Source organism: Cydia strobilella, chromosome 16 (assembly GCF_947568885.1).
Source record: "Cydia strobilella chromosome 16, ilCydStro3.1, whole genome shotgun sequence".
NCBI lineage: Eukaryota > Metazoa > Arthropoda > Insecta > Lepidoptera > Tortricidae > Cydia > Cydia strobilella.
In genome coordinates, this window is record NC_086056.1 from 4,255,652 (window position 1) to 4,281,127 (window position 25,476).

Genomic DNA, 25,476 nt, shown 5'->3' on the forward strand with positions numbered 1-25,476 from the left:
CAGGTCCTGTAATATAGTTGAATCCGACCACGTTAAGTTTCCACTGACTTCGTAGTGACAATGCATTTGGCATGCCCAGATCATAGATTTTGATCATTTCATGAAATGCCATTTTAGAATTGATCACTTCATGATACGGTTAGGTTAGGTTTGACTTATTCATGATGTGGCCAACCGATTATTTTATGAAACGATATCTACATCATGAAATGATCAATTCTAATATCTGGCCCACAGATCTAGATTTTAGAATTATGCCTCGCCCCGTATACGTCGCTGACAAATTTGGACTGTGAGTAATTTACAGTTTCAAGGTTATTAATTCAGTAGCAAATTTTTGAAAAAGGCATACGAAGGGTTAAGTTTATACATAACTAGCTTTTGCCCGCGACTTGGTCTGCGTGGAGTTGGTAATTTGGGTAGCTTATTTTTTATCCAATCTGCTTTTTATCGATTCCCCATACAAACTTCCACCCCCCTTTTCACCCTCTTAAAGGATGACTTCTGGGATAAGTACTACCCTATGTCCTTTCCCGGGACTTAAACTATCTCTATACCAAATTTTAACTAAATCGGTTCAGCGGTTTAAGCGTGAAGAGGTAACGTACAAACAGACAGACAGACACACTTTCGCATTTATAATACTAGCTTTTGCCCGCGACTTCGTCTGCGTGGACTTAGTAACCCAAGTTAGAGTAAGAATAGCGCCTGGAGAAAGTCTTATAGCAATTATTCAATTTGAGCATATTATGCACACAAATTAGCAGACACTTCATTAATTATCTCAATTCCACCCCGCTTTTTACTTTCTTAAGGGATGATTTTCGGGATAAAAACTATCCTATGTCCTTCTCAGGGACTCAACCTATCTCTATGCCAAATTTCATCTAAATCGGTTCAGCGGTTTAAACGTGAAGAGGGAACACACAGACAGACAGACAGACTTTCGCATTTATAATTTTACTAGCTTTTGCCCGCGACTTCGTCTGCGTGGACTTAGTAACCCCAGCTAGAGTAAGAATAGCGCCTGGAGAAAGTCTTATAGCAATTATTCAATTTGAGCATATTATGCACACAAATTAGCAGACACTTCATTAATTATCTCAATTCCACCCCGCTTTTTACTTTCTTAAGGGATGATTTTCGGGATAAAAACTATCCTATGTCCTTCTCAGGGACTCAACCTATCTGTATGCCAAATTTCATCTAAATCGATTCAGCGGTTTAAGCGTGAAGAGGGAACACACAGACAGACAGACAGACTTCCGCATTTATAATACTAGCCTTTGCCCGCGACTTCGTCTGCGTGGACTTAGTAACCGCAGCTAGAGTAAGAATAGCGCCTGGAGAAAATCTCATAGCAATCTAAATTTGAGCATATTATCCACACAAATTAGGAGGCACTTCGTTAATTATCTCAATTCCACTCCGCTTTTTACTATCTTAAGGGATGATTTTCGGGATAAAAACTATCCTATGTCCTTCTCAGGGACTCAACCTATCTCTATGCCAAATTTCATCTAAATCGGTTCAGCGGTTTAAACGTGAAGCGGGAACACACAGACAGACTTTCGCATTTATAATATTATAGTATGGAGTATGGATTAGTTTAGTATGGATTTAAATGTCATGTATGCAGTATGACAATGTAAACAGTATGACAATTTCATGACTTTCATGTTTCTAAAAGAGGCAGACTACAAATGAAAAAACGTGACCACTTTTATTTTACTTAAAAAGTCAAATTAAAATATTCAATAAAATAATTTGATTTGTACCCTTGTTGAAGTTGCACATTATTCTATGAACTTACACAGTTGACGATATGACGATTAATAGAGAATCATATATTCCATCGCGTGTACAAGCGCCGGACTATTTTAATTTTTTAATTTCGTTGTTAATGATAAAATCAATTATAAACATTTAAAATTCTATGACATTCAGTTAAGTGGGGGCTAACGCATAATTGTATTTTTTCTACTCGTCGAGTATACCTATAATCTGTGCATTACAACTTCACATGCAACACTACAACCGTACTCTTTTCAACGTTGGATAGTCTATGGCACTCACTCAAGCATAAAAAATCATTTATTTATTTAGGGACTTTTAATCTTAACATTGCCTCTTCTGAGCTTAGTGCCGCCAAGATGCTTTGAAAAGCCTATTAATTAAGCCTATTAAGATTTAGTGACTTCATCAACAAACAACAATTCGTTCCGCACACATTCCATTCCACCGGTAACCGGTACATTGAACATCCTCTACAATATTACAAGCTTCGCAGTTCGAGGATTGCGCTTTTTCATCATAAAAGCGAACTTCTTTAGAGGAATGTGTCCTGGACGAAGTCTTAATCCTATCTCTTTTGAAATCTTAAAGTCGGTTAAAAAGTGTGGCCGAAGCAGTTAGCTGGGCGCCGAATGCCAAGTGGCACGTGCACGTTCCATACATTTTGCAAACAAATTTGGGATTGTAAAAGGCAAATTATGACAAAAAAATTATTTTGTAAGCTGTCGCTCTGTTTGGCGTATGTGTGGCCGCCTTTAAAGCGAGGCCGACCGCATCATTCGCATAATTGGCACTTACGTTGACAGCTCGATGTCTAAACTATGGATGGTATAGAAAGGATGCACATCTCTTATGGCAGAAATGTTGCAAAAGTGACCGCTTTCAGCTTTAAATAATAGTTCCTAATCTCTCCGGTGGCGCTAGTTAGGCTCTGGGACATAAGCCATATAAGGCAACAAATAACCCGACCAAATTACGTAGGTTGTTTTTGGTAGTATTTCGGTGTATGGTGGCGCCGCCTAATTACTGTTTTATGATGGACACTTTTCATACATAGAGATTTGGCTCCTTTATATAGTCTCCATGGTCTAAATTATATATGTGAGAACGACGAAAAAATGTATGAACACGATCTTTGACGTGATACTTTTTGAACAAAATGATGCATGTGCAATTTACTTACTGTACATAATTTCAATAGTACAGTGGAGCTACTTAAATTGTATTTTTTTATTAAATGCATATCAGTTATCACCACAGTCTTTCTGAAGGGCTAAATAGTGAGAAAATATTATACCTATACGATTTTCATTTTTCTTGCACTAGACTTATATTGACCGGGATATAGACCGTGATTACCTTTTGTATTATTTGTGAGCTCCCGATATTTCGACGCAGTTACATGCATCATGTTCACGGGGGGTTTTTCTTGCACTAATCCGAATTTTTCGTATGAAAGGTCCAAACGCTGTGTCTCGCTCCAACCTATGGCTGCCACTCGCCGCTGCCCCCGCCGCGCGATGTAGTGGCCGGGCCGTGTGGCTGCTACCCGACGCAACGTTGGCACAACTGCGCAGCGACGCCATTTTCCATAGCACTGACTAGACGCCGACGCTCAAAAGACGCTAGTGTCGTCTTTCTGAAGGTGACATTCGGATGGCAACTGCAACAGTACTATTGTGACAACTGGCGTTGATGCCGCCGCTGTATTTGTCAATTTTTTTTGATCAATTTCCTTTTTGAGGTCAAAATAGTGGATCTAGTGCCCTAGTCTACCTAACCCTTTTTTTTGTTATGAGGGAAAAATGCATTACGCATACCACTCGGGTGCGGGGGGTGTCCCAAATGGTTATGTGGGACTCCCGTCTAGGCTAATGAGGCCCACGGTGTATATACCCACTAAAAAACCCCTCATATGCCGCCTCGCCGCCCTATTGGTGGGGTTACGGGAACGCTTACGTACTCATCCGCGACTCCACCGGCGGCAGCCGCCCACGAGCGGCTCCTTCTCGAATGCCCGAAGGCCCTTCACGCTAGGCGTGCCAGATGGTACGACGCGCCTTCCTCCTCGGCTTCCGTTCTGTATTGTAGCGGACCCCCCCCCCCCCGAGCCCGCCACAAGGAAGCCACGGGCGCCAGAAATTTCCCCGGCGCCCGGCGACAGATCAGGTCTATGGTTCTGCCGCAAAACCACAACTCGGCTGCAGAGGTCAGGGAGAACGGCACATCGTAACACTGACACTCCTCTTCCTCTGCAGCCCCACCAACGCCGCTACAGCGGAACGGCCCCGCCAAGTTCGCAGGGGATAGGGAGAGTGGCGCATCGAAATACCATCACTCCTCTTCCCCTGCGATCCCACCTCGGTCGCCGAGGATAGGGAGAACGGCTTACCGCAATACCGACACTCCTCTTCCTCGACGGTCCACCTTCGGCGCATCACAAGCGGGCTAAACCGGCCCACTTGGAGCGTCCTCCTCGGGCCAGCCCGCGACCCAAACAGGCCGGAACCTAGGTGGGAACCTATGGCCGCCGCTTGCCGCTGCCGCCGCCGCGCGATGTCGTGGCCGGGCCGACAGAGTTGACTAGACGGCGACGCTCGAGAGACGCTAGTGTGGGGTGGCTTTTATAATGGTCGTGGGTGACCATGAACATTCTTTTACACTTTACCCCGCTTTAGATGCATACAACAGATAAGCTAAACCGTTAATTAGGTACATGTTGATGTAAATCTCTCCCCTTTGGCCTTGACATTGCATGCACGAGTACCTGTACGTACTGCATGGATTTATAAAACAGTAAGTTTTAACCTATACAAAGAAAATTACCATTTGAATTTAAAATCAATAATTAAGGGAATACGGTTGAATTTTGTTTTCACCACACCAGCTCGTACAGACTCTTTGTTTGTCAAAAAACTGATGAGGGAGTTGCTTTTAATCTACAAGAGTGGCAAAGTAATTAGATGTTTGTTTCCATGTTGAATGGTGGACTCTTTTAAGTGATGATTTGCCTTTAAACCCTCGCAACGCTTAAGATTCCATTTGTCAAACCACTCGCTACACTCATGGAATCAACTCAATTTTGGTATCTTTCGCTTGCTCGTGTATGAAGGTTATCAAGGAGTCTGTTATCAATGAGTCGCTAGCAATAGGTGTATGTGTGCAATGATTAAATTTCAGAGCCAACTGCTGTTTGGTGTTTATGTCCCATATCTTTTTCCGACTGGTTTATGGAAATGAAATCTAATATTTTAAACTAGTTTTTTATAATATGGCTACGATATTTTTGAACATGAATATTTTCTAAACCAAATGATATATCTGAACTGTACATTTATTAAAAATGAATTAGTAGTAACAATACAAGTTAGCTTACACAGTCTATATTACATAATTAAAAATTACATAAAATTACAATATTAAAATTTAATTAATAATTAAATCATTCAAGTATCCTTAAATGACTCGCATATATATGTATATATCTAGTTAAACATAATGACATCAGTTTTAACCTCTAACCTGATGTACCCTTCTTGTAAATGTAATTTTCAGTTTTTGCATGTTGGCTTTATGTCGACTCTACTGACTCTAAAACTGTAATTGTAACGTATTCTGGCAAATAAACATTTCTATTCTATTCTAGCTGAGCCGCCCAGAGGCCAATAAAAGGTCTCCTATTGCATTATATTTTGAATCTTTATTTTGACAAATCAAAATTGCATTTGTCTTGGCAAGTTTTGACTTTAGGAAACTAGAGGTTATAGGAAAATTCTTGTGACTTTCGAATCCATCATTTTACTAATGATTCATTATACGGGTGTGGCCTGTAATACGAGCAAATGGGGCATTTTCTATGAAAAGGGACCTTATTGTCGGTGCCGCTTACGCCGCACAACGTCGCGCGGCATTGTATTTATATCGGAGAATCGTTTATAATGACGTAAGCGCCATCGACAATAAGGTCCTTTTTTAAAGAAAATACCACAAATAATTAAACTGTAGGCTGTACTCCTCATACTGACCAACATTTGTTTAGCGACTTTTTAAAATAACTTGTTTTGATTTTTAATACACTAAAATTTATTCTAAGACGCAATGTTTTGCGAATTTTGTTATGTTTAAGGCGTGACAAGCGTGGCGTACACTAAAGATAATATATATATTTAATTTGTAAAAAAAATGGAAAGTCCAAAGACTTCATCATTTTTAAAAGTTATACCGAAATACCGGGATCCCGTCTTTTTTTGGCCATTTGCAATACCAGTATTTTTAAATGCAATACCGGGATCCTGGTGTTTTTAAAAACGTGCGAAATGGGCAATATAAACCCTCTATATCCATTAAAATAATCAATTTCGGCACACGTCAGTCGCATCAAACTAGTATCTCACTCTCATTTGGGACATTTTCTATGAAAAGGGACCTTATTGTCGATAGCGCTTACGCCGCACAGCGTCGCGCGCAGCATTGTTTTTATATCGGAGATTCGTTTATAATGACGTAAGCGCCATCGACAATAAGGTCCTTTTTTTAAAGAAAATACCACATTTAATCATTATTGAAACGCGTACCTATCTGAGTAGATCGTCATTCGTCGTGAGATAAATATCTGGCGATGAATATTTCTGGAAATCATGATAGTGATATGAATATAATTAGTTACCTATTTAAATATTGGCAGATACGGTAAACAGTAGAAAAAGAGCAGAGGACTGTATTAAGTTTTAAATTCATTGTAAGAAGTAAGAACTAAGCAATATCTTCTTTTTATGTAAAACATATCTATGTATTTCGTATTTTAACCAAATTATAATAATTTGCTAAAATTGGAGCTATGAAACGTTTCAAGCTTTAAGAAATATGTTTTGCCGACCACTATGTACACCAATAATTATTGCATTTTTAATTGCAAATATATGCGTTTTTTATAAATTATATATACTTTAAAAAAAACTAAATGCATAAAATAAGTCGTTTTAACGTTTTTCTGTTTTATCAAAACATGTGTTTAATAAAGTACACAAGCAACGGCATTGTATTATTCTGTATATTTCTTTGCCACCCATTGTACCGACTAATAGAATAAACATGTAAGTGATGTAACGTGTGACATTAAATTAGTTATAACAAAGACAGATATAACTCTGTACAGTAATAGATGGATGGGTACAGTCTAAGGAAAAAACGTGCCTCGGTAATCAAGAAAATTTGATTCTCGATCAGATGGCCCCACTACGTTTGGCCTAGTCTCGGATAGATGACGTTGACGGGTTCGTTTGTTATTTAACAATTATACCCTCTTTGGTTATAACGTTGAACTAAAAATCCGTAGCAGGCTAGGAGGATATAACCAAACGGAGATGCCACGTCTGTAATTTTCTGTACAAAAAAGTCTGCTGATTTTTGCGAGGGAGGGGGTGCAGATAGCGACATTATCTGATTTGATTGTCCATTGTCCTTTAAAACTATTAGAACTTATGTGGTGTAATATTTATCCTTTTTAATTCCCAATTTTTAATAAAACTCCGAATTCATAATAAATACCGGGATCCCGGGATTGATGAAGCGTTTCGGTATTAATACAGGTATTTCGAGAGGTGCGGTATTTGGAAGCCCTAGGCCACACCCGGTATAGCCATTGCGTACCTAATCTCATCTCAACTCACCCAAAAACATCCGAATAATCCCAGTACACCTTTAAAAATAAACGTAGTCAATTTAAAATCTTTTCATGTTTACTTGTAGCCAAAGATTATGTTGTAAAATTCAACAACCAGGCTCAAAATAGGTTCACAGTTTTTACCAGTTGTCATATCGGTATTTACTTTGACGGTACCGTCGTCGATTTTTTACTTGTCGATTGTTTCGCATGGTAATACCATGATGGGTGCTGTCGCGAGATGATTTGTCGATGGCGACAGCGATAAAAAATGTTATATCACGTATTCAGTGAAGGTAGACGGAGAGCTAGTAGAGAGATTAGCCGCAAAAAGATGCTATAAGTTAGTTGACTAAGATTGAGACCCAGGCCCAAACCTCTACTTATTGCACACCTTCAAATGTGACAACCAAAAGGTACCACATTGTCGGTTGTCGATAAGGTTGATTTCTAATTGAAGCTATATGGAAATAGCGCCTTACTGACTAGCGACAATAAGTACCCTTTTGGTTGAAAATGGCACAAATGATTTAACAACTCTGCCGGCCCGCCACTCTGAAGGTTTACCGCGTAAATTGCAAAATGAAATAGTTTGTTTAGTTTTTCACACAAAATATCAAGTTTGGGCTCCTTCATGTGATATATTTTTAGAACCGGCTCAGAATGCCCTTTCATTGAATACCACACACGATAGGTTTCCGAACAAAAAAATATTTTTTCCATACAAGATGACGTCATAACTCCTATCCTATTTAGGATTCCGTACTCAAAGGGTAAAAACCCTATTACTAAGACTCCGTTGTCCGTCTGTCTGTCACGAGGCTGTATCTCGTGAACCGTGATAGCTATACAGTTGAAATTTTCACAGATGATATATTTCTGTTGCCGCTATAAAAACAAATACTAAACAGTACGGAACCCTCGGTGCGCGAGTCCGACTCGCTCTTGGCCGGTTTTTTTATAAATTTTTTGGACTAAAGATTAATCGTGCCGATTTTCATAGCTTTAACGCCATTTGCAGCGTTTTTTGGCTATTAACCGCTATCACTATATGTGCCATTTTCAACCAAAAGGGTACTTATTGTCGCTTGTCAGTAAGGCACTATTTTTCCATATAGCTTCAATTAGAAATCAACCTTATCGACAACCGACAATGTGGTACCTTTTGAATGAAAACGTCACATATGTATAACTCGGTATAAGTTAAATACATGTCTAAGGAAAAAGCGTGCCTCGGAAATCAAGAAAAAAATATTCTCGGACAGATGGCGCCTGCACCTTTGGCCTATTCTCGGCTAGATGGCATTGCCGGTTTCGTTTGTTTAAAAAAAATTAACACATATTAGTGAAAGAACATGGTCAAAATCGTATAAAAATTATAAATACAAATAAAAAAATCATTAATACATATGTATATACATTTCATGACTCTTCAAAGTTAAGCACACCTGTAGTGATTTGGGTATTTTTTATAGCAATAAGTACGAGTAGATTTGTTCCCGGTTAACACTATTTGGTGAAGCTAAAGAGCATTAATCATTTTAATAACAAAACTTTCGTGAGACACAGACATATTGAACATACTAAAACGAGTCACTCACGTATTTTGAGTGGAAAATTGCCCATATTTCGCTCCATAACGGGGATCATCAACGGGAGCACGCGTTGGCGGATGCTCGTTATGGAGCAAAACACGTCGACATTTCCGACTTGAAGTACGTGAGTGACCCGTTTCAATATATTCAATAAGCATTTAATAATAATGGAATTTTAAACTGTTTACTGAGGTCGGTTCTTTATTGTTAAATAAAATCTTACAAAATGTTTAAATGACTATACAAAACCGACTTGCACTTACACAATTTAGCTGATTGCTATTAACAAGAAACGTGAAAATGTTATAATGTTTAAAAAGTTTAAAAATAATTACGCGCTAACGCACACATGAATGGGGACACATGCGATAGTGCGTGTGCCCGTGTATTAATACAGCAATACGCTTGTCGTTTTTTAGTGAACCTTACTGCGTCGTAATACGGTTTAGGAATGGGCAATTAATTGTGCCCACTATGGTACGCGACGGCACTTCACGCGCCCGCGATCCGCGTAGAGTGCACGCGGGAGCATTTGTTGCCGTGCGCGTTGCAGATGCGAAAAATCGCAATTATTTGTGTTTTTATATGTGTCTTACGCGCTCGACAGAAACCGGTGGAAGCATATAATACGCTCCAGATGTAATCCTGATGATGTCCTTAGACATGAGGGACCGACCCAGAGAGAGAGAGAGAGAGAAATGTGTTTAAATATCTTAATTGGATTCTAAAAATGGTAGTTCGATTGGCTTATCAACAACTCAATTTGTCTGGTCTTGAACTAATATGACTTAGACGATATTGGTTAGTAAATTGACAAATCGAACTGTTATTTTACTATCTGCTCAGTTAGACCAAGAACAGTCTGCAACGATTTTGATAGCATACGCAGTGCAAGTGTTATTTTAAACGTCAAACTTCTATGAAATTATGACGTATAAATAACACTTGCACTGCGTGTGCTATCAAAATCGTTGCAGACTTGTCTTGGTCTAACTCTACCTATCTACCTACGTGTGTCAGTGTCATCATCATTCGCTTGCCCTTGTCCCATTCACTTGGGGTCGGCGCAGCATGTCTTTTTCTTCCATACCTCTCTGTCACCCGTCATCTCATCATTCACTTGCGTTAGTTTCATATCATCTTTCACACAGTCCATCCACCTTTTCCTCGGTTTTCCTCTCCTCGTACCTCCCTCCACATTCATTCTTAATACCTTTCTCGTCACATGACTTTCATCCCTCCGCATCACATGCCCGTACCATGCTAGGCGATTTGCCCTTACCACCTTACTTATTTTTTGTGTGTCAGTGTAACATATTAAAATTTTATAAATAGGTAATGGTTTACCTACCTTTTATGAGTTATGCTAAGTTGGTGGTCAGTTTTTATAACCCAGACACCAAAAAGGACAGATTTTGGCAATCAGACTATTATTTTAGTATCTGAGGTATAAAAACAAGGTTAAGTTGCTATGCTATACAGCGATGCGTATTAAAAATGGCTCTAGAGTTGCGTAAGTTTACCAGTTCGCTAATTTGCTCGCGTGTATTAGGTAATACGATGTGCAACATGCGTGTAGTGCGTGAGATTCTCGGATGGCGCGCCAACGGTGCATTTGCTAAATGGGGATGCACCTCACGCGCCTTTACGGTTTATTCGATCGTGTGCAAACAGAACATCGCTATATAATGTTCATGGCGCTTTCTCGCTTACACAGCGGATTCGTAAGCGGATCTGCGTCCGTGTGACCGACGCCTTAGAGCGTCTGATTGTGACTCCACTTTTCAGGCGAGTGCTATCCTAGGTAGCTAACGTGCCAATCGTTTACGCTCTATAGCGAACGAAACGCAACTGTCACTGTCGCACTAATATGGAAGAGTGATAGAGAGACACAAAACGTTGCGTTATCGTAGCGCAAACGATTGTATTGTCACCTCGGATAGGCACCTTGTACTATATGACATTATCCTGAACATGAAACTTCCTAGCGTTGTGCCAACAAATGCTACTGCTCATTGCTAGTTGGGGCACTAGCTTTACGAAAGCAACTGCCCTTTCAAACAAAATTGGGATTAGTCATAGTCATAAATCCTTTACAATTACATATTATTATATCCAGTAAGCAATGCAAGCATGCATTAGTACGTATAATGGCGAATGGCCAACTGAACTTTGTGTATGAATGAATGCATGTACCGCATATGCGTACTATTTCCTACTCATATTCTCTAAAATAAGCTTATTTCATGATTTTTCTTATCATTTTTTTTTAAATATTTACCGATAATTTAATATAATATAAATATGACGGTTAAAAAGGTGGTTTAAAAACTTTGTTATTTCTTGCTTTTTCTATTTTCTATTGGAATTCTAAGTGCAATTTAAGCATGTTACCAACACTGACCGTGACCTAGTAAATTTCTTAGTGACAAGTAATGATTTTAAAGCCGACAAAAACAGTGTGACAAAGGGGATGGACTCCGGTTTGACACAAAACAAGCCGCAATACAGCTTATTGTTATAAAATATTAGATATTGAGAGATTATACCAGAGATTATCTACGTACCTTAAAATGCAAATGTGTGGAAGAAAGGGCACGGATTTATTTGCATGACAAGAATCATTAAACCCAATATCGGAATAATGACTGAAACGATTTCTCAAACTTCCGCACCCTATAATTTGTGAACACGAAATCCGCCGACCGCGTAAAAAAGTCGTAACTACATATGGATTCCAAGGGCGCTTATGGCGTTTTTCTTTTGAAAACTAAAGTGCATCTGCACGGGAGTAAATGCTCCGCAGACGGGGAGGGGCGCGGGGCGGAGCATGCACGGCAGTCACATTGTGGCCGCGCGCCGGGTCGCACGTGTTTCGCGTTATGGTGTCCGTAGGGCCGTGGCGGCGCCGCGCGCCGGACGACGACGACCGGTCGGAGCCCGGGGCTTCCAGCTCCGGCGTGCCGCGCGCCCCGCCGAATTGCGCGCGTTGCCGCAACCACCGGCTCAAAGTGGAGCTGAAGGGGCACAAGCGCTATTGCAAGTACCGGTACTGCAACTGCGAGAAGTGTAGACTGACGGCCGACAGGCAGAGGGTGATGGCGCTGCAGACGGCGCTGCGGCGCGCTCAGGCTCAGGACGAAGCTAGAGCGCGAGCGTCGGACTCGGGGCTCCACCCTCCGGGGATCGAGTTAGATCGGCCTGAGCCTCCTGTTGTGAAAGCGCCGAGGAGTCCCGTGATCCCGCCGCCGCCGCCGCGCTCCATGGGATCGGCGAGCTGCGACTCCGTTCCGGGATCGCCCGGGGTATCGCCGTATGCGCCGCACCCGCCGTCCGCGCCTCCTCCGCCGATGCCGCCGCTCCCGCCTCCGCAACCAGGTCTGTACGAAATTTAACTTTTTATGGTAGAGCTGGGTGACGCGTCCTAATTCAAAATAAGCGCAATAAACAAAATAGAGCTGCGACATGACTGGTTTAAAAACTTTGAATAATAAAACAATAGAGTTACAAGGTCCAATTTTCTATTGGAACTCCATAAGCTGGGTGCTGGGTTGGTGAATAGTGACGTAACCCAATTCAAAATAATTCTAATGTGCAATGTGCAACATAAAAATAATAAATCCAGAAAGAATGTTGATATTGGGGTAGACCATGTAAGTACAATGTATAGACAAAAGTGGAATTCATATTCCTTCAACTTTCCTATTAAGAGAATGTCCCCTGAAAGGTTATAAGCGCTAAATCTGGATTCAGCAAGTATTTCTTTTCTAAGAACATATATTTTTTCCGCAAAAGTGTTGAAGACTTTTTTGTGTAGATTTTAATCGACTAATATTGTCATAAAGAACTTTGATTCCGAGTAAAATGCAAATTTCTCCAAGATGGGACACATTTTCCAAGATGGTAGAGCGGTTTCCAAAATGTCAAATAGTGTGAACATGCAAAAGAGACCTTTAATTAACATACTTACCAAATTTAAGGACTGTTCTAGAGATTTCGAGGTTAGTCCTAATCCGATTGTGCTGAGCTGCGAAACAACCGGTTTAAAAATATCGAATAAGTAATAAAACAATATCGAAATTAATGTTTAACAACGTCTGCGAACGAAGCTAACGATGAACGGTGTCTCGCACAAGGCAGTAATTTTCCACTTTTAAATTTATTCTAAGCTTAAAACAATATCGAGTCTTAATCACCTTCTTATTAGACCACCGTATTAATTCCGAGTTATGGGCTAAAATTCGAGATTCGTAACAATCGTTTTTCCTCTCTGAATATTGACATTATGGAAAATATTTTCCTATTTTAACGTATATTAACGTTATTAACCCATAAATGCATAGTGAATGTATGTACACAACAAAAAACTTATAATTTTATGCATATAATTAGATAAAATATATTTTTCCCCTCACTAGCTCGGAAAGCCGTCTTTTATCCTTTAAAACAAGCGGGGAAAAACGAATTTTATCCACTAGTGGGGAAAGTAATTTGACCTTGGATGGAGCGTGTTTAAGTAGCTTGACAGATAACAAAACGTAAAACGCTCATAATAATGGTTCGTTCGATATAAATTATCATTAAATAAATGGTTTGAGAATTTAATAAAAAATACCAAATTTAGCTTTATTTACTGATTTTAAGTCCTTAAAATTCCATAAGAAACGTTTGTTTTCTAATAATGATGTTAAATAACGCGCAAATTCTGCACGCACAAGTTGAGTCGACGCAATTTCAAAACGCATCATTGATATTTCATACGTCAGAAATGTCAACATTGTAAACGAAATTTTTACTTTAAAACTTCTCACGTAAAAATACAGAATTTCCAGAGTTTATTGTTATAATATCGTAAAAAAATTAGTGATTCCAGTGATGAAGATGATCTAACGCCTGTGGATGTTGCACTTTCCTCGCTATAGTGACGCGAAAAGTTTTGTGTTACACACGGGTGCAAATGTATTTTACTTCTCGTGTGTTGAAACACTAGCTACGCTCAGGATTCTATTTTAGAACCACTCGCTTCGCTCGTGGTTCAACTATAGAATCCTTTCACTTGCTCGTGTTTCAATTCCACACTCGCTGGTAAAATACAACTTTGCACCCTTGTATAACAAATAACTATTGTCCTGTCTAATTATTTTGATCGTAAATTAATACACTTTCCGTTGTTTTATTCAAATGTGCGCAGTATTTAAGTTTAAAAAAAATACATTTCTTTTAAGACGAAATGGCAGAAAATTGGGAAAATTTGGAAAAGTTGATGATTTTTAGTATGTAATTTAGGCGGTTTTTTCGGGGTTTGCAATTATTTACATTTAAAATCTTTATTATAGGTATATTACAAATAGTATAATTTTCTAATGGTAGTAAGTATTTTTATATATCTTTTACCAATAATTGTATAAATTTACATAAATTATGATTTACCGTATGTAAATTCTAACACTGGTTTAGCAGTAAAAATCGATGTTTTAATTTTTTTTCTCAGAATCAGTAATCAATTATGTAAGACATATATTAATTTCAGGCAAAAAGAAAAAAACATGCAATTAAGGGCCATTTATGCATAGGTTCGTTTTTTCGATTAGGATTTTTTCATGATTGATTTTTTCTTATAAAAATTTGGCGCGAAAAACAAATTCCGTGCAAAATTTTAAATGTTCCTAACTCTTATAAGTAAAATTCAATCAAATTGTGCCTAATATTTTCAAAAATATTAATACCCGGAGAGGAAAATGTGGACTACATTTGTATGAAAAGGCGATTTCACGCGGCCGTCCACTTTCGTTTTAATATTAATACCTACGAGTAATTAAGGAATATGAGACAACAAAGAACAAAACTTATAAACTATTATTAAAATTAAGTATACACTAAATAAATTAAAATTTATTAAGTACCTATGTATAAAACTATATTATTTTTAAGGGGTCGATAATAGCGAACTTTTCTCTCAGGCAAATATAATTCAACCATCTTAAAATACACCTTTGGCAACGTCAATGTTTTTACGCTCTACATTTTTTTTTTTAATTTAAATAGGTATATGTGGAATGTGAATTGGTAATTATATATAGTTTGTCAAAGGACTGTCTCATTTCACACATAGACAGAGAGAATCATACTATCTTTGTCTTACACTACTACTAGCACTAGCACCCAAAAGAAAAATATGAGTATAGTTTTTTTTTTGTTCTTATTAACTGACAATTAATGGATGACCCCTTTAGCTACGGTGTCCCACCGGTCGGCCAAGGTGCACACCTTTCAGCTTGGGCAAAAATATATGAGACGTTTTCAACCAAAAGGTACCACATTGTCGCTTGTCGATAAGGTTGATTTCGAATTGACACTATATGGAAATAGCGCCTTATTGACAACCGACAATAAGTAACATTTTGGTTGAAAATCGGCACATATATGTTTTCGTATGTCCGGATGTTCTCCTATAGTTGCAGGTAGTGAATCTGAACCGATTCTTGTGAAATAAGGGCTACCGCGTTTAATTTCGCCGCTAGGGGCGCTAGTGTAGATCATGTAGATGGAGGTCTTTCAAAATGTCAAATGCATAGAAGTTTGGGGGGGTTTCAAGCTTTTTTATCGGGAATTTTCACTCCTTTTTCACAATTGTGGTAAATCTTTACAATCTTTCTTCATCTTTGATTAAACATGGTAAACATACTCATGGTACATCAATCAATAAATGTTAGTGGTTTGAAAAAGTGCCAACTAAAATATATGCAAAATTAAATACGAGACGGGTACGAGAGGGGAAGTTAATACAGCCCCCAGCGGTCAACTATTATGGAAGAAGGTTAAATAAATATTTAGTGCCTAGGCTGTTTAACGAAATAGGGTGGTTGAGAGATAAATCTAGGTTTAGTAAGCCGGTCCTTAAAAAGAGACTAAAAACATACCTTTTAGAAAATTGAACATTGGGAAAATTTATTTACTTATTAGGTATTTGTGCATGTTAGTTTTTAGTAGTAGTAGTAGTAAACTCTTTATTGTACAAATATACACATTAAAAATTACATGGTACAAATAATAAGATGTACAAAGGCGAACTTATCCCTATGAGGGATCTCTTCCAGTTAACCTTTGAGTAGATGAGAGGAGAAAGTGAAAAGAGGGTGACAAATGTAGCAAAATGTACAACAAGGTACCAGAAAGATAAAGGATATAAATACATACAAAATTAATAGGATAAACATATAATATATTACACAAAAAGGAATGGGGAAAATACACTAAAAATTGGAAAGAAGTAGAAAAATATAAAGCAACATACAATACAAATATAGGCATAGGTATATTTTTATGTTATATATAAGGATTACTGTCTCAGCTGTTAATTATTTTGTTCAGGTGCATGATTCCATTTTGTTATTGAGCGCTTCAATCGCCAACAAACTGGTTACAGTTTGGCGATGCATAAATTTTGTTTGTAAGCATGTACCCTTTGTGTAAATAAAAAAAAAAATAGTTTGAAAAAATTGCACATTTAGACGTTAAAATACCTTTGTGCATATTAGAACGTTTTTTTTTATGAAATAGGAGGCAAACGAGCAGACGGATCACCTGATGGTAAGCGATTACCGCCGCCCATGGACACCCGCAACACCAGAGGGGTTGTAAGTGCGTTGCCGGCCTTTAAGATGGGAAGACGCTCTTTTCTTGAAGGTTTGAAGGTCATATCGGTCCGGAAATACCGCAGGCGACAGTTCATTCCACAGTTTAGCTGTGCGAGGCAGGAAGCATTAGAACCTATTGATTAAAAATGAGCATAGAAGAATTTTGAGATCTGTTTTTCTGGACCTACATCTACAGTGGCCCCAACTGGTGAGCACAAAAATAATAGCCCTCATTTTGTGAGCAGTATCGATGATTAATTTATTTTTTTGTCGATTCAATTTTTGGTAATTTTTCAAAATGGCGGAGTCATAGATATTATTTATTCCGTTTTAAGCTGTGCTTGCGAGGTCTACAGCTCACAAAGCCTGTGTTTTATGGTTAATATTTTTCTCGTATCGGTGTGGTTTTTGTGTTTCACTCGGGCGGGAGCAAAATTTGTCGTAGCACGAGGAGTTAAGCAACAACTTTGCCCCCTTGTAAATCTTTGTGGGACACACTTATCCCACGTACGCAACGTATGCAATGCATTATGACAATCTGAACCCTGAAATTTGTATGCTTTTTCTTAGAAATATACTTTATACGCACAAATTTCAGGGTCCAAATTTCATATTACATACATTGCGTTGCTGGGGCTCAGTTTGTCCCTGACTGAGGTCCCTTTAAACCACTGAACCGATTTAGTTGAAATTTGGCATAGAGGTAGTTTGAGTCCCGGGGAAGGACATATGATAGTTTTTATGTCTGAAATCATCCCTAACGAGAGTGAAAAGGGGGGTGAAATTGAGAGATTTAATAAATTGCCTGATAATTGATGTCAAGCAATTAAGCTTATGCTCAAATTGAATGACTGCTATTACACTTTATGCAATAACTTAACTTACTCTAGCTGCTGTTACTGATGCCACGCAGATGAAGTCATTTAATCATTTATTTATTTATTTCTTGAAGTCGCGGGCAAAAGCTTAGTCATATAATAAACAGAATTTGGATCGACGTCGTTCACCCAAATCTTAGGTATAATATATTCAAATGACCTACCAAGGACGCTTATCGTCGCTTAGTTTATGATAAATGTAGCCAAACTTATCTGCGCGACCTGCCTCATTGACTCCCGAGTTGTGTCGCATGATATCAGAACGAGTACAATTACCTACTTTGTATTTATTTACTACACGGTATTTTACAAGATTAAATATTTATAGTGTCGGATCAAGTCTGCACACAGACATTGCGGTGACAGTAATCATCATCATCTTCGTGTTGTACAGTCGCCATCAGATGTATCGGAGCGGCCGAGGTGCTCACAAATATCTGAACACGCACTCTTCACACCTTGACAATAGAGGCGTGTTCAGATATATGTGAGCACCTTGACCGCTCCGATATATCTGATGGCGACTGTACCGGCTTTTTGTCACGGCTCATGGGCCCTGGGGTCAGCTTGGAGACTCCCAAGAAATGGCGTAGGTGCTAGCTTTTACGAAATCGATTGCCATCTGATCTTTCAACCCAGAGGGGAAGCCAGGCCTTATTGTGCTTAGTCCAGTTTCCTCAGAAATTTACACTATCTGTTATATACCTATAATAAAGATTTTAAACATATAATAATTGCAAACCCCGAAGAAAACCGCCTAAATTACATACTTAAAATCATCAACATTTACAAATTTTCCAAAGTTTCCGCCATTTCGTCTTAAACCAAATGTAATTTTTTTAAACTAAAATACTGCACAAATTATAATAAAACATCGGAAAGGACCAAATTGATTTTATTTAATAATGCATAAAATTATATATTTTTTGTTGTGTAGGGTGCATTCATCACTATGCATTTAAGGGTTAATTCGGTTACTTACATCCAAAAATGGGGAAAACATTCTTTTAAACGTATTTCTCACAAAACAGAATAATTAATAGAGTACTTACTGGAAGCTGGAGCGTTACTTTGTGGAAATCCATATTATGGCTGCTCTACACGATGGCCCAACGTAGGCTATAAGTGACGTAGCACGCAGCTATGCGGTGGAATGAGATAACATTATCACTTGCTCACTCTAACGCATAAATGCGTCCATTAGATTGGCCTACGTTGGCCATCGTGTAGAGGAGCCATTAATTAAAACAAAAATATTACTGTCCATTTTGGCGTCCGGGACGCGAGACCGTCAACATCTCCAGCATCTTCTGGCCCAAGATACACTTGTAACTTTAACCATAGAGTAACTTATACTAGAGCGGTACTGTCATAGTAAATTTTGTAACCCCAGTAAATTCACTGCCATCTGTCGACACACTTTAAAACTAAAAATGAAGATTTATAAAAATACGATAAAATGTATTTAAATATAGATAAATGTTTTTTTTTTATTTGCATTAATTATTTTTATGATTTTGACCCATGTTCTTTCACTGATATGCGTTAAAATTGTTAAATAACAAACGAAACCGTCAACGCCATCTATACGACTGTAGGCCAAAACTAGTAGCGCCCTCTGAACGAGAATCAAATTATCTTGATTTTCGAGGCACGTTTTTTCCTTAGACTGTATCCATCTATTACGGAGTTATATCTATCTTTGCTTTAACTTACGTAAGTAAGGACACAGCTATGAATGAGAGATGAATGTCGTTATCTCATCTCATTCTAACAAATAGCTTTGTCCCTACTTACGTAAGTAAAACTTACAAGTGTATCCTCTTAGAGAAACGAGACACTACGTGTCGAGTTTTGTACTTTTGGTACTGGTTATATTTATTTTTGCGGTAGGAGGATGGGAACTAATTGTACATATGTAAAAATACGCAAGTTAGTATAACGGATTGACACTATTGACTAGCACGTTTTTATTTCGCGGATTAGCAAAATAATGTTTTTGTTTTAACAAAACATTGAAAAGAGTCTTATAAATGTTATATTTGTCTACAAGATGGTATAACAAGAACATACAAACCTTCACGTATATAAATGTGACTTGTGTACAATGAATGTAATAATCAATAAAATTATTACACTGCAGTGATAAGAGGTGATAAGATAGTGTTGCACGAGCAAGGAGAGGAACTGACAAAGATGACATGGATCACATGGACAAGGACGGAGTTTTTATCTGCCCGTTGTTTTTTTAAAGTCCCTTATTTTCAAGGGTGCATTCCTAAGCTTAAATTAAGTAACTTTCTTAAAGAAACCGGTATTCTAATTAACTCCATTTAGGAGATAATCAATGATTTATTTCTATCTGATAAGGCCCCTACTAGCGTGTACACTTGCCTTAGGGCCTATTTACATATTGAATTAGTGTACATCTTAACCCTTAAACAGGCTAAGGGATATATATATTTCCCACATTACGGCACGACAAACATGTGTTCTATTTTCGATGAGTAAGACTGACATTCGATTGTCATTTTTGAAATTTCAGCCTGGTAAAGGGTTAAATGGACGCCCATTGAAAGGCTTTTATCGAGGAAAGGGTTGTCCAGTCCCTGGTTGGGGCCGTCTCTTAAAAACAAACTACGGTTGCATGACATGCGTGTAAAAGTTTTTACTTCGAGAATTCGGCAATGCCATAGACAATCAAATTGACTTTTGCCTTTCCCATTACCTGAACGTGTACTGTACACCTAACAAAACTGAACGCACGCCGCACTAATGCGTCATTTCTGATGGAATCAAAGCGGTGCCAATAACATTATACCCATTATCATTACCGGACTAGATCGCTAAACCGTTGCCAGATTAGAGTGCCAGTACCATTAGTTTCCGACGGATCCTTCATTCAGCGGGTGATCAGGAGGGCTAAGATGGTCGACTCTTTATCATTTGTCACCATGCTTGTCACGTTCTAACAAATATGTAAGTGCGAAAGTGACGCATGGCATGACAGGTGATAAAAATGCGACCATGACACCGCTGCAGTACGCAATTGATGTTCTTATTTGTCTACGTGACAGCGTGATAAAAACAATGTCAGTTAAAAAGTGCCACTTATTTTATCACGTGGATAAAGCTATCTTTAATTCGCCTGCTGACGGTAACCCGACATCTTAGCTTAGATTGTATTGTAGCTAAAAGTCACAGATAATGGTACAAGAGTTGCGCGGTTCAGAAACTGGTCGGCCATTTTGAAATGGGATTCATTCATTAAGTTGATATGCACTTTTGCAACTGTTTGTACATTATTCGGTAACTCTATCTGTCAAACTTGGCGGGATAATCTTTCTTAAACTAAATATCTTCGAGACACTTTTTCTCAAAGTTCAAGCTCTTTGGTATAATAAATGAATCACTTTATAAATTAAGTAGGGTACGCAAGCCGTCGGGAAAAGAGCGTCTTCACATTGTTCGATTTGTGTTTTGCATATCGGACTGTACTAATGTACATTAGCTGTACCTATACCGGATGTGGGATACGACGAGAAACAACTAAAATTTAAAAAGTGCCTTTATATTTACATATTTATCCATTTCATTAATAATTATTGTTCAAAATAAGGCTGTTTCTCTAGCGCGGCTGTTTTTTTCCATCCATCCATATTGAATCGGACGATATGAAAACTTACTCCTCAGAAATCTGTTTGTAATCGATTTCAGTTTCTAATTTAAGTATATATTTACCTAGTAGTGTGACCACGGCACACAAATCAAAATTCAATAAAAATAATTAGTTTTATTCACTAGCTCTGTAATCTGTGTTTTGCATATTGATAAGTATATTTACCTAGTATGTAGTGTACACAGAACACAAATCATAATTCAATAAAAATAATTCGTTTTATTCCCTAGCTCTGTAATCTGTGTTTTGCATATTGATAAGTAGTTCATAGCAACTGCAAACATTTACAATAATTATCAATTGGTGTAAACATGGATGTGTGTGTGATTCGAGACCAGTCTGCAAGGTAATCTGGAAGATAACGGCTCACTGCTGATAACAATGTTTGCGAATGCATTTATATTTGCTATTAGGTATAATTTTATTCATCTCTCGACCTTTATGTGGGTCAATTGTGACGTTGCACGGGTAAAGATACCGTATGTTGGTTTGAGCTTTCGTCGCGTAGCACCGCGTTAGTAATGATAACGGAATGGGAATAAACGTATACTTTTTTAGGGTTCCGTACCCAAAGGGTAAAAACGGGACCCTATTACTAAGACTCCGCTGTCCATCCGTCCGTCCGTCTGTCACCAGGCTGTAACTCATGAACCGTGATAGCTAATAGTTGAATTTTCACAGGTGAGGTATTTCTGTTGCCGCTTTAACAACAAATACTGAAAACTGAATAAAATAAATATTTTAAGTGGGGCTCCCATACAACAAACGCGATTTTTTGCCGATGTTTGCGTAATGGTACGGAACACTTCGTGCGCGAGTCCGACTCTCACTTGGCCGGTTTTTTTCCTTTTAAAAGGATCGAAAGGCCTCGTGATTCTGAGTAGAACTATCAGTTTTCAAAATTTAAAACATCAAAAACACACAACAAAAGAACAACAACAAAACAAAAGTGATAAAAACAGCTTCCAGTAAAATAGAGCAAGAACACCGTTTTCTAAAACACCTCGGCCTTTCTGACATATGTGTGTATGTATTACCGTCAGTATCAATAGTAGTAGATGTGAAACAATTTGCCAAAAGTATCTGCCACAATAGAATACTTTTCTAACTAATAAAATCTCTACGGTTCGTCTTCAATAGTTATTTGTTTAAAGGGGCGATATTATCAGTCCGCCGGACGATATCAGCCTGTCAGTTAGAACAAAAATTTGGCAGTTCCGAACAATTGACAGGCCGATATCGTCAGGCCGACTGATAGTCAGTGTCAATAAATAGTCTAATAGTCAGTGGGCCCTTTAAAAACTGACCTCTGGCGTTCCCCGCCTCGAACGATCTCCATATCCAAATTTCATCTAAATCAGTTCGGGTTCGGCGGTTTAAGCGTGAAGAGGTAACAGACAGACAGAGTTACTTTGGCATTTATAAATTTAATAATACATAGAAGGGATTTATTGACGCAACTAAAATGACATGAAAGTTAATTAAAACTGGGTTAATCTAGAAATAAAGTCTTATTTATTAACACCCTTTCAGTAACATTAACAATTTAAAGAAAGCTAATGCAGCACTCAAGACATTAAAAAAGCTATAGCCGCCATAGTTATAAACTTTACCCTTAGTCTCGCTCGCTCCTGTATCCCCGTCTCGCTCTCTTAAGGGGTGTAGGCCGGGGGTGGGGGCTATAAAAACGCGCCTATGGGGCGGGTTTATGTAAGGTAGCCGTTTATAGTAACCCCCGCTTATGTGGGATGGCGAGGAGCTGTCTTAGTATACAATGGAATATATAGGTACAGTGTGGAAAAAAATTATGGGCCCTGGAGGGAACGTAGCTTAAAACCTTCAGTTAGCTCATTATACTTAAAGGAAACAATCTTTTATTTTTACAAAGAAATAAAACTACATTCTTTTTTAGCTTTTTAAACATCATAATTACCTCATAGGTGATTTAAAATGCAGTAAGTATGTGTCACATGGTAGCAAAATTATTTCCATCTTGGGCGTGGCACACTTGAATCCCTCACTACGCTCAGTATTCTACTTTAGAATCCCTCGCTACTCTCGGGATTCTATTATAGAATCCTTCGCTTCGTTCAGGATTCAATGTACGCCCTCGCCGTAAATATGAAATTTTGCTCCCTTGTGACACAATCTACTATTTCTTCGCAAACGCTCTCTCTAGTTTCACAAGAAACAAAAACCTGAACCAGTCGCGACTGTTTTTAGATAATACCAGTAAAGCATTACCAACTATACCCCTATAAGTTTAGAGTATAAACTTGACTGTCACCGCATATCGAGGAAATGAGAGATGGAAAATTCTGGAAAACCAACGTTGCATTTACAAACTAGTTCTAGATGTTGAGGGTTTCCGTATTTTACCGATATTATGGCTAGTGTTATTCGTTTTCCTAAAGGGGCCCACTGACTATCAGTCCGCCGGACGATATCGGCCTGTCAGTTAGAACAAAAATTTGACAGTTCCGTACAACTAACAGGCCGATATCGTCCGGCGGACTGATAGTCAGTGGGCGCCTTAATGAACTCTTTAGGGCACTACTTAAACATGGTTCACGAGGAACCCGAAAAAATTTAACCACGCTTTTCTGAGGCCAAAAGAAGGAAAATTTGTAATAAGAGTTTAGGTCAAACTAGGCGAATTACAGAAAAGTATATAGGACATTTTAGTCTTTAAATATGATCAGGAATACGCTGTTAAAATTATTCGGTTTCCTTATGTTAGAATCAGAATCAGAATCAGAATCAAATGTTTTATTCGTGATAATCTTAAAACTAAAATTACATACAAAAGTATAACTAAAACATGGGAATTTATAAAATAGGTAGGAGTTGAAGTTGATGTTACACCGTGTATTGAACGAGATATGGACCGTAATTACCTTTTGTATTGTTTTCGAGCTACCGATATTACGCAATGTTACCCGTGAACAAGATGCATGTAACTGCGTCGAAATATCGGGAGTTTGAAAACAATGCAGAAGGTAATAACGGTCCATATGGGGGTTTTCAGAAAAAATGACTTTTTTTCAAAAAAACATCAACTTTTGTGTTATTAAGAAACTCAGAATCACGAGTACTATTGAATCAGACAAAGAAAAAATTGTCCCCAAACTTTCCCTTCCCATTTTCACCCCCATAAATGATAATTTCTGCGATAAAAACTACCCTTTGTCCTTCCCCGGGACTCAAACTATCTCTATACCAAATTTCAACTAAATCAGTTCAGCGTTTTAAGCGTGAAGAGGTAACAGACAGACATACTTTCGCATTTATAATACCTATTAAGTATGGATGTATGAACTCGCACAGCACGCTGCTTAAGGTGACATTCAGGTGACGACTGCAACCTGAATGTCAGCTTAAAGTAAAATAGGGGTTGGATATACAGGGTGATCAATCCAAATGGGTCAGTATGGAGGTCAGAAACTATGAGAGATAGCGAAATCTTTTCTTAGGAACCATGGCGTCGATTTTAGATGTAATAATAAAGACATTCAATCTTTTTTTTAAACTCTCATACATAACCGGGAATTCAACCTGGTCAATATGCTTTATGTAATCGCTTGTAGTATTTGTTTGTATAATTTATCCTGAAATTTAAATAAAAAATTAGAAAAAATTGAATGCCATCATCATCTTCGCGTTGTCCCGTCATTTTGCCTCGGCTCCTGGAAGCCTGAGGTCCGCTTGGCAACTAATCCCAAGAATTGACGTGGGCACTAGTTTGCTATCACATAAAAAGGCCTTATTGGGATTAGTCCGGTTTCCTCACGATGTTTTCCTTCACCGAAAAGTGACTGGTAAATATCAAAGATATTTCGTACATAAGTTTCGAAAAACTCATTGGTACGAAGCCGGGGTTTGAACCCGCGACCTTATTGCAAGTCGCACGCCCTTACCGCTAGGCCACCAGCGCTTAAAAACTGCCATTATTATTAAATCTAAAATCGAAGCCATGGTTCCTAAGCACAGATGTCGCTATCTCTCATAGTTTCTGACTTCTCCCTACTGACCCATCTGGATTGACCATGCTGTATAAAATTAAATTTAAGAAAACTACTTAAACGTGACTGTTTGTTCTTTTTACGTTATTTGAAGATATAGGCGGCGATACTCGATTTAAATTGTCTCAGAAGAAACAAATCGCAAAGTTAGATTTGACTGCATTATTTTGCCTAAAAACTTACACCATTTAATTATTACTATGTCTAAT

The 25,476-nt window shown here is 38.3% G+C and overlaps 1 protein-coding gene across 6 annotated transcripts in view; it reads left to right on the plus strand.

Annotated features, from left to right (window-relative positions):
• The first annotated feature begins 11,880 nt into the window (after window positions 1-11,880).
• LOC134748360 (protein doublesex) overlaps window positions 11,881-25,476 on the plus strand; it is a 256,421-nt gene continuing 242,825 nt past the window's right edge. For all 6 annotated transcript variants that reach the window (XM_063683141.1, XM_063683142.1, XM_063683140.1 and 3 more), the window contains exon 1: window positions 11,881-12,429. In XM_063683141.1, the coding sequence (XP_063539211.1) occupies window positions 11,934-12,429 (496 nt within the window). In that variant the 5' untranslated portion in view covers window positions 11,881-11,933. The remainder of the gene's footprint in view (window positions 12,430-25,476) is intronic.